Source organism: Heterodontus francisci, chromosome 24 (genome assembly GCF_036365525.1).
Source record: "Heterodontus francisci isolate sHetFra1 chromosome 24, sHetFra1.hap1, whole genome shotgun sequence".
Taxonomy (NCBI): Eukaryota; Metazoa; Chordata; class Chondrichthyes; order Heterodontiformes; family Heterodontidae; genus Heterodontus; species Heterodontus francisci.
In genome coordinates this window covers 81,562,614-81,573,547 of record NC_090394.1, presented here as the reverse complement: position 1 = coordinate 81,573,547, position 10,934 = coordinate 81,562,614, and the positions used below count along the sequence as shown (strand labels likewise).

The window sequence follows — 10,934 nt, the reverse complement described above, 5'->3', positions numbered from 1 at the left end:
CTAGTACAAAGAACAAAGAACAGTACAGCACAGGAACAGGCCTTTTGGCCCTCCAAGCCGGTGCTGATCTTGATGCCTGTCTAAACTATAACCTTCTGCACTTCCGGGGTCCGTATCCCTCTATTCCCATCCTATTCATGTATTTGTCAAGATGCCTCTTAAACGTTGCTGCCTTACCTGCTTCCACCACCTCCCCCGGCAACAAGTTCCAGGCACTCACCACCCTCTGTGTAAAGAACTTGCCTCGCACATCCCCTCTAAACTTTGCCCCTCGCACCTTAAACTTATGTCCCCTAGTAACTGACTCTTCCACCCTGGGAAAAAGCTTCTGACTATCCACTCTGTCCATGCCACTCATAACTTTGTAAACCTTTATCATGTCGCCTCTCCACCTCCGTCGTTCCAGTGAAAACAATCCGAGTTTATCCAACCTCTCCTCATGGCTAATACCCTCCAGATCAGGCAATATCCTGGTAAACCTCTTCTGTACCCTCTCCGAAGCCTCCACATCCTTCTAGTAGTGTGGCGATCAGAATTGCACGCAATATTCTAAGTGTGGCCTAACTAAAGTTCTGTACAGCTGCAGCATGACCTGCCTATTTTTATACTCTATCTCCCGACCAATGAAGGCAAGCATGCCGTATGCCTTCTTGACTACCTTATCCACCTGCGTTGCCACTTTCAGTGACCTGTGGACCTGTCCACCCAGATCTCTCTGCCTGTCAATACTCCGAAGGGTTCTGCCATTTACTGTATACTTCCCACCTGCATTAGACCTTCCAAAATGCATTACCTCACATTTGTCCGGATTAAACTCCATTTGCCATTTCTCCGCCCAAGTCTCCAACCGATCTATATCCTGCTGTATCCTCTGACAATCCTCATCACTATCCGCAACTCCACCAACCTTTGTGTCGTCCGCAAACATACTAATCAGACCAGCTACATTTTCCTCCAAATCATTTATATATACTACAAACAGCAAAGGTCCCAGCACTGATCCCTGCGGAACACCACTAGTCACATCCCTCCATTCAGAAAAGCACCCTTCCACTGCTACCCTCTGTCTTCGATGACTGAGCCAGTTCTGTTTCCATCTTGCCAGCTCACCTCTGATCCCATGTGACTTCACCTTTTGTACCAGTCTGCCATGAGCGACCTTGTCAAAGGCTTTACTGAAGTCCATATAGATAACATCCACTGCCCTTCCTTCATCAATCATCTTCGTCACTTCCTCAAAAAACTCAATTAAATTAGTGAGACACGACCTCCCCTTCACAAAACCATGCTGCCTCTCGCTAATAAGTCCATTTGTTTCCAAATGGGAGTAAATCCTGTCCCGAAGAATCCTCTCTAATAATTTCCCTACCACTGACGTGAGGCTCACCGGCCTATAATTTCCTGGATTATCCTTGCTAAGTAACTCAGAACACAACCAGTTTCAGTTAGTTATTCCAGAATTTGTTTTCCTTTATGAGTAAAATTGGTACAACATTAATATCTTAGTGATGTGATTGATCTTTAACATGTGATTAACTATGTTCCGAGGCAACATTTTGCACGTTCACCACCACCTTCTCAAGGGCAATTAGGAATGGGCAATAAATGCTGGCCTTGCCAGTGATGCCCACATCCCACAAACAAATTTTAAAAATGCTAGGATGTAACAGTGGGGCACACAATGAGAACTTGGCATTTATTCTCTGTAAAAGCACTGAATGTACCAGATGTATACTGAATCCTCCCTGTGATGCAACCTCTCAGCATTGGAGAGGTGTTGGGGTAATTCTGAGATTTCTTGCACAGAAGCAGGAGTCGGAAAATCTGCTGAGCGGGTTACACCGCCCCTGCCTGATGCCATCTGTGGCTCAGTTGATAGCCCTCTTGCCTTTGAATCAAAAGGTTGTGGGTTTAAGTAACACACCAGGACTTGAGCACATAATTCTAGGTTGACATTCCATTGCAGTACTGAGGGTACACAGCATTGTTGCAGGTGTTATCCTTTGCGTGAGATGTTAAACTGAGATCTTGTCTGTTCTCTCAGGTAGGCATCAAAGATCCCATGTCATTTTTCAAAGAAGAGCAGGGAATATTGGTATATATTGGTGTCCTGTCCAATATTTATAACTCACTCAACACCTGGAACAATTTATCTGGTTATTTATTTCATTGTTGTTTGTTGGATCTAGTGTGCAAACTGGCAGCTGCATTTCTAACACTACAACAAACACTGCACTTTGAAAGTATTTCATTTGCTGTGAAGCACTTTGGAATCTCCTAAAAGGCCACATCTTTTTCTATTTTCATCACCCAGCACCTATAACAGCACTGCTTGTGGCCAGGAGGAGCTGGAGCAGCCAAAGACCCCTGGGATCAGTGATTGGGTCATCCCCACTCCTGGGTCATGGATTGGACCTACCTGATCCTGCAGCCTTTTCCAAAGTGTTCCCTGTCAATTAGAAGCCAATCCTGTCAGTCAGGCGGATTTCCATGTGGAAAACTCTGGTTAAAATTCCATCACATAGTAAAAATGTGGTGAAAGGAAGAGTGGGGCCAATTAGGGACCTAAAGGGGATTTACACCTGAAGGCAGAGGCATTGCTGAGGTATTAAATGAGCACTTTGCATCTGTCTTTATCAAGGAAGAAGGTGCTGCCCAAGTCAGGGTGAAAGAGGAGGTAGTTGAGATACTGGATGGGCTAAAAATTTATCAAGAGGAGGTATTAGAAAGGCTGGCTGTACTTAAAGTTGATAAGTTACCAGGACCAGGTGGGAGGCTTCTCAGGATGCTGAGAGAAGGGTGGAAATTGTGGAGGCACTAGCCATTTTTATGAACACTGGACTTTGTAACATGATTATGTTTTAAAAACTGTGACTTTTAAAAGTTTAAGTTTGAGTCAAAGAAGTCATATGACCTCACATCAACTCTGCTTAAAGACAAGACAGGAATCTTGGATACCAGGACAATAAAGATCCAAGATCAAAGATTTTTTTGAAAAGCAGAGACTGCAGGGTAATAACACCTGAAGAACAATGGGTTTCACCCTCCCAGACTTTCAGATCATAAGCAAGGAGCCAGTGATTCTAACAGCTGGAAACAATGAAATTTCCGGGTGGCTCTGCTGAAGCCAGGCTTGTGGACTTTGCATATTGGAAAAGGACAATTGGCTATTGGCTTTTGATTCCAGATAACTTTAACATATTTTCTGAAGGCAGACAGGCTGTCAGAAAGGAGACCAGCGGTTGCAGCCTCAGAGCAGGCTATGAAGAAGACAACCAACGGTTGCAGCCTCAAGAGAAAAGGGGAACACCTGCTGTCAGGGAATACTGAGACAGTGAAAGGCTGCGAAGACTTGAACCTGTTTTGAAAGTTGAAGTTTGCCGGAAAAAAAGACCAACAAGATCACCAGGAATCGCCTTATTTACGGACATCCAGGTCGAAAGTGCTTGGAGAAACGAGCGATGAGGACACTGGTTTTGAGAAAGGTTTGGGAGATTCAACCCATTGCAAATGGGAGGAATTTGGGACTTTTAACCATATAGATTTCACCATCAAAGAGAACTCTGGAGAGCATAAGTGTGGTATGAGGTTTTCAAGTGTTTTAATAAGTAAAGAGAATACCTTTCTCTGTAATTTGGGGTATCAGCTACTTACAAAGTATTATTTAGTTAATGGGGATTTCTTTTAGTTTAATTGTTACAATTAAAGTCTCAAAACGTGAAATCTTGTCATGTAATTCTTTAAATTGGTCTGGGGTTCAAATCTCGTATGTTAACATTAATGGTCTCATTGAGGTCTAACAGCCTTAATCTTCCAATTCTCCTTATATACAGGGGTGGTGCCAGAGGACTGGAGAATTGCAAATGTTACACCCTTGTTCAAAAAAGAGTGTAAGGATAATCCCAACAACTACAGACCAGTCAGTTTAACCTCAGTGGTGGTAAAACTTTTAGACATGATAATCTGGGACAAAATTAACAGTCACTTGGACAAACATAGACTAATTAAGAAAGCCAGCACAGATTTGTAAAGGGAAAATTGTGTTTAATTAATGTGCTTGATTTTTTTTTGATCAGGTAACAGAGAGGGTTGATGAAGACAATGCGTTTGATGTGGTGTACGTGGATTTCCAAAAGGCGTTTGATAAAGTGCCACATAACAGGCTTGTCAGCAAAGTTAAAGCCCATGGAATAACAGGGACAGAAGCAGCATGGATATGAAATTGGCTGAATGACAGGAAACAGAGTGTAGTGGTGAATGGTGTCTTTCAGACTGGAGGAAGATATAGAGTGGGGTTCCCCATGGGTCAGTGTTAGGAGCCCTGCTTTTCTTGAAATATATTAATGACTTAGACATGGGTGTACAGGACACAATTTCAAAATTTGTGAATGACACAAAACTTGGAACTGTGGGAAGGATAGTGATAAACTTCAAGAGGACATAGACAGGTTGGTGGAATGGGCAGACAAGTGGCAGATGAAATTTAATGCAGTGAAGTGATACATTTTGGTGGGAAGATCAAGGAGAGGCAATATAAAATAAAGACTACAATTCTAAAGGGGGTGCAAGAGCAGAGGGACTTGGGGATATTTGTGCACAAATCATTGAAGGTGACAGGGCAGGTTGAGAAGTGGTTAATAAAGCATACAGAATCCTGGGCTTTATAAGTAGGGGGATAGAATACAAAAACAACGAAGGTATGATAACTCTGTATAAAACACTGGTTCAGCCTCACTTGGAGTATTGTCTTCAGTACTGGGCACCACAATTTCGGAAGGATGTTAAGGCGTTAGAGAGGGTGCAGAAAAGATTCACAAGAATGGTTCCAGGAATGAGGAACTTCAGTTACGAGAATCTAGGTCTGTTCTCCATGGAGAAGAGAAGATTGAGAGGAGATTTAATAGAGATGTTCAAAATCATGAGGGGTCAAGACAGAATAGATAGGGAGAAACTGTTCCCATTGGCGGAAGGATCCAGAAGCAGAGGACACCGATTTAAGGTGATTGGCAAAAGATGCAAAGGCAACATGAGGAAAATCATTTTTTAAGCAGCGAGTGGTTAGGATCTGGAATGCATTGTCTGAGAGTGTGGTGGAGGCAGGTTCAGTGAGTGTTTAGGATCTGGAATGCACTGTCTGAGAGTGTGGTGGAGGCAGGTTCAGTGAGTGTTTAGGATCTGGAATGCACTGTCTGAGAGTGTGGTGAAGGCAGGTTCAGTGAGTGTTTAGGATCTGGAATGCACTGTCTGAGAGTGTGGTGGAGGCAGGTTCAGTGAGTGTTTAGGATCTGGAATGCACTGTCTGAGAGTATGGTGAAGGCAGGTTCAGTGAGTGTTTAGGATCTGGAATGCACTGTCTGAGAGTGTGGTGGAGGCAGGTTCAGTGAGCGTTTAGGATCTGGACTGCACTGTCTGAGAGTATGGTGAAGGCAGGTTCAGTGAGCATTTAGGATCTGGAATGCACTGTCTGAGAGTGTGGTGGAGGCAGGTTCAGTGAGCGTTTAGGATCTGGACTGCACTGTCTGAGAGTATGGTGAAGGCAGGTTCAGTGAGCGTTTAGGATCTGGAATGCACTGTCTGAGAGTATGGTGAAGGCAGGTTCAGTGAGCGTTTAGGATCTGGAATGCACTGTCTGAGAGTATCGTGAAGGCAGGTTCAGTGAGCGTTTAGGATCTGGAATGCACTGTCTGAGAGTATGGTGAAGGCAGGTTCAGTGAGCGTTTAGGATCTGGAATGCACTGTCTGAGAGTGTGGTGGAGGCAGGTTCAGTGAGCGTTTAGGATCTGGAATGCACTGTCTGAGAGTGTGGTGGAGGCAGGTTCAGTGAGCGTTTAGGATCTGGAATGCACTGTCTGAGAGTGTGGTGGAAACAGGTTCAGTGAGTGTTTAGGATCTGGAATGCACTGTCTGAGAGTGTGGTGGAGGCAGGTTCAGTGAGTGTTTAGGATCTGGAATGCACTGTCTGAGAGTGTGGTGGAAACAGGTTCAGTGAGTGTTTAGGATCTGGAATGCACTGTCTGAGAGTGCGGTGGAGGCAGGTTCAGTGAGTGTTTAGGATCTGGAATTCACTGTCTGAGTGTGTGGTGAAGGCAGATTCAATCGAGGCTTTCAAAAGAGAATTGGATAATTATCTGAATCTGAACAGAAAAGATTTGCAGGGCTATGGGGAAAAGGCGGGTAAGTGGGACTAGATGCGTTGCTCTTGCAGAGAGCCAACATGGACACAACGGGCTGAATAGCCTCCTCCTGTGCTGTAGCCATTCTATGATTCTATGAATATGTGGAAAACGCAGAACTCCGCCACCCCCTACCTATGTAACCCACCCCTGTTAATATCCCAGCCTATGAATCAACGGCAATATATGCCCAAGTCAGGGTGAGGTGAGATTTGGGAGTGGGAAAGCTTGGGTGATAAAGTATCCACAATTTTGCTCCTCTTGTCCTTCATGGTGATATAGGTCACAGTAATCTTGCTGAGTTACTATGGTGCATTGTGTAGATGGCAGATTCTACAGCCATAGCTGGTGACGGACAGGGTAGGTATTAAAACCAGTGACAGGGTTCCTAAGGATGTGATACATTGGATGATGTCGACAGAACATATGGAAGGATGAGGAAATGGCATATTGGAGCCTGGGGTATCGAAGAATAGGGTATTAGAGAATGTGATGTTTAGAAGTATGTGAAATTGTAGGAGTTGGAATATTGGAGGATTAGTAAGGAACAAACTGCATTTATGTAACACCTTTTACCACCTGAGTACATCCCAAGGCGCTTTACAACCAACTGAGTAATTCTTATTTTGAAGTATAGTTACTGATGGGTACAGTAACAGGAAAACATGGCAATCAGTTTGCACATTCCAAGCTCCCACAGACAGCAATAGGATAATGATCCGATAATCTGTTTTAGCAATGTCAGTTGAACAATAAATGTTGGCCAGCACACTGGCTCTTCTGCGAATGCTGCCATGGGAACTTTTACATCCATCTGAGAGGGCGGACGGGGTCTCGGTACTGGGGTGACAGCCTAGATTTGTCTCTGAAGAGGACTGGAACCAGCAACCTTTCAGTCAGAGGTGTGAGTGTTTCTACCGAGGTAAGGGTGCAGTGTATCAGAGGGAGCGGTGCATCAGAGGGTACGGTGCATCAGAGGGTGAGGAGGGAGTATCGGAGGGTATATCAGAGGGTGTGGTATATTGTGTGCGGAGGGAGGGTATATTGGAGGATGAGTAGAGTATATCGGAGGGTATGGTATATTGGAGCACTACGATTACAGCTTCTCTGACAGCGTGGTCAAGAGAATACTAAAAAGGAAATGTTTCATTACGGTTGAATGACAGACAGAAAGTTTGACAATGCTGACGTGCTTTGTAAAATCTAATTGAAATTGGATATTTTCAAATCACAGTTCAAAATACAAAATGTTAACAGATAACTTGCTGCATGCCAAATGCTTTGTCTGCTTAGAAAAGTCCTGGAAGCTGTCCATATTTACACTCTGTGTTCAGCACAGCTGTCAGGCCCAGCACATCGTGTCTCATGTTCATCATAACAGGCAACAAAAAAAAAAGAGGTATGGTGGACTTCAATGAGGATAGCCAGCCTATCAGTGGGAAGGCCATGGTGAGTGTGGTCTTCTGTCAGATCTACTCGAGCTCTGCAATCAGACAACAAAGCTTCTGTAGCAGCCTGACCTTCACCTCATAGAAAGGACTCATGATCACATTTAGAAAAGGATTGAGCAATCTGAAAAGTATATTCAGCCAATGGCTTGTGTATTGTGTTATGCTGAATATCATGTCGTTTTCTGCCTGCAGCCCCCTCCTTACAGTCTGACGCCCTTCAGCCTGTTCTGAAAGGTAAATATTTTGAACCCAAAGTGTATTTACATTGTGGCCCATTGCTTCACAGAGTTTTTTCTGAAGGAGTCGATCAGGCTTTTCCACATTTCCCTTTTTTCTCTTTGCGTTGGAATTTCCGAAGTCTTCTTGTCCACACATCCCGCCACTGAATGACAAGGCTGTTTTTATCAGCCACCAGACCTCCAAGCCTCTCAGATATGCTGTCAGTGTTCCCCATCACTAGGTACTTTTTGGTCATTTGAATTTTTGGGCACTTGCATGCCAAGTCTTTCATATTAATCCACAGGAATTGGTCCGCTCGTTTAATCTTCTCATCTCTGCTTCTATAGACTGACACGATATTCACAGTGAACTTTGCCCATTCACTCACTGTTTCCATATCTAGAACATTAACCTGAACCGCTGTAAAAGGATAACAGAGAAGTTAGTCTGCTTTCAGTTCAGAAACACTCAAGAGTTTCAAGGCATCTGACGATCATTAACATCTCCACCAGTGTTAGAAAAACACTTCAGAAAAATTTTGGGATTGTTTCCTGATTAAAAAAAAAAGATCTTTAGAAATAAGTAAGAATTCTTTCAAAATCCTCATTAATTTTCTATTTTTAAACTAACTGGCACCATCTGTAGAAAGCTATCTTATTACATCTTGAGCTCATCTGCAGCTGCTGCATAGCCAGTTGGTAAAAAGAACATAGCACAACACTAGGCCCCCGCTTTCATCTCAGCTGGTGTGACAACTCTCCTAAACCAGGGATAAGGAAATATATCCTATCACTGCGGGGAATCACAGACTCTGATTACTAGCCCATCACTTTGGCATAGGATACTGATTAGAGAACGGTCACAAAAGTATGAGCAAGTAAGTTCACAGGTAAATGGCAAAAGTATTGAATAAATACTTTGAATCAGTTATTACCAAACAGACATTTCACTAAAGGATGAGATTATAAAGAATATTAATAAAGTTGGGATAGAAAGGGAAAAATAAGTCAGGAACTAGCAAAACTAAAAGAGCATAAGACCCTAAGTCCAGATGGTACGTGTACCCACAGCAGCTCATTTAACTAGCCGGGGTGGGCTAGCCTCCCCCGCACCCCGATCACATGGGGGGGGGGGGGGGCCGGGCTGTCTGTCCCTGGCAATGGCGTCAGCTGCCTGTGTGAAGACATTAACACAATTTTTAAAGGGCTGTTAACCCTACCAGCTAATTTAAATATTTAAAGAGACATTTAATGAAATTAAATAAATACATTTCTTTTGCCCCCTCCGAACAATAACAATTAAATTAATTATTTGCCCTTTCCCCCTCAAAACACTTACCTTTACCATCAGACCTTCTCCCCCCACAAACTGCACAAACTTTAAACTACAACCCTTCCCATCATCCCCTACACCCATGACATTAATTTGACCCAATCGTCCACCACCCGCACTGATAAACATACCTCCTTCCCCCTCCCCACAAGTGCTGCGCCTCATTTCCCTGGACAGGCATCCGATGGAATGGGAGTGCCAGCCGCCTGCCAAGGATCATGGCGGGACATCAAGATTAAGGGGAAGTACATGTAAATGTGATAATTTTATTCATTTGCATATGCTGATTGTGCTCCCGTTGCTGAGTGGTGGGGAGGCTGCCTTGGTGCCAGGAGGAAAGGGCCAGGCCCTGCTGGAGTCGAGGTCCTTGGCGGGCCTCATTTGGGGCCATCTTCAGGCCCCCCCACCTCAGATCCCAACGTCGTGGGTTCCTTAAAATCCAGCCCAAGGAAACTAGGGAGGAGATAACAGAGGCACTAGTTTAAATATAAAAGTTCCACAGAAGATGGGCAGGGACAGGGATATACTGCAGGGCAAGAATTATAGCTGGGGGAAAGGAAATTATGATGCGATTAGGCAAGATTTAGGATGCGTAGGATGGGGAAGGAAACTGCAGGGGATGGGCACAATCGAAATGTGGAGCTTATTCAGGGAGCAGCTACTGCGTGTCCTTGATAAGTATGTACCTGTCAGGCAGGGAGGAAGTTGTCGAGCGAGGGAGCCGTGGTTTACTAAAGAAGTTGAAGCGCTTGTCAAGAGGAAGAAGAAGGCTTATGTTAGGATGAGACGTGAAGGCTCAGTTAGGGCGCTTGAGAGTTACAAGCTAGCCGGGAAGGATTTAAAGGGAGAGCTAAGAAGAGCAAGGAGAGGACACGAGAAGTCATTGGCGGATAGGATCAAGGAAAACCCTAAGGCTTTCTATAGGTATATCAGGAATAAAAGAATGACTAGAGTTAGATTAGGGCCAATCAAGGATAGTAGTGGGAAGTTGTGTGTGGAACCAGAGGAGATAGGGGAAGCGTTAAATGAATATTTTTCGTCAGTATTTACAGTAGAGAAAGAAAATGTTGTCGAGGAGAATACTGAGATACAGACTACTAGGCTAGATGGGATTGAGGTTCACAAGGAGGAGGTGTTAGCAATTTTGGAAAGTGTGAAAATAGATAAGTCCCCTGGGCCAGATGGGATTTATCCTAGGATTCTCTGGGAAGCCAGGGAGGAGATTGCAGAGCCTTTGTCCTTGATCTTTATGTCGTCATTTTCGACAGGAATAGTGCCGGAAGACTGGAGGATAGCAAATGTTGTCCCCTTGTTCAAGAAGGGGAGTAGAGACAGCCTGGTAATTATAGACCTGTGAGCCTTACTTCGGTTGTGGGTAAAATGTTGGAAAAGGTTATAAGAGATAGGATTTATAATCATCTTGAAAAGAATAAGTTCATTAGAGATAGTCAGCACGGTTTTGTGAAGGGTAGGTCGTGCCTCACAAACCTTATTGAGTTTTTTGAGAAGGTGACCAAACAGGTGGATGAGGGTAAAGCCGTGGATGTGGTGTATATGGATTTCAGTAAGGCATTTGATAAGGTTCCCCATGGTAGGCTATTGCAGAAAATACGGAAGTGTGGGATTGAAGGTGATTTAGTGCTTTGGATCAGAAATTGGCTAGCTGAAAGAAGACAGAGGGTGGTGGTTGATGGCAAATGTTCATCCTGGAGTTTAGTTACTAGTGGTGTACCGCAAGGATCTGTTTTAGGGCCACTGC

At 44.1% G+C, this 10,934-nt stretch overlaps 1 protein-coding gene across 2 annotated transcripts in view; it reads right to left on the bottom strand.

Annotated features, from left to right (window-relative positions):
* Positions 1–1,474: 1,474 nt before the first annotated feature.
* Positions 1,475–10,934, bottom strand: part of LOC137383589 (netrin-3-like) — an 856,663-nt gene continuing 847,203 nt past the window's right edge. Inside the window, exon 7 of one of the 2 annotated variants that reach the window (XM_068056745.1) lies at positions 1,475–8,263. In XM_068056745.1, coding sequence (XP_067912846.1) covers positions 7,932–8,263 — 332 coding nt within the window. In that variant the 3' untranslated portion in view covers positions 1,475–7,931. The remainder of the gene's footprint in view (positions 8,264–10,934) is intronic. The other variant, XM_068056746.1, reaches the window with a different exon arrangement.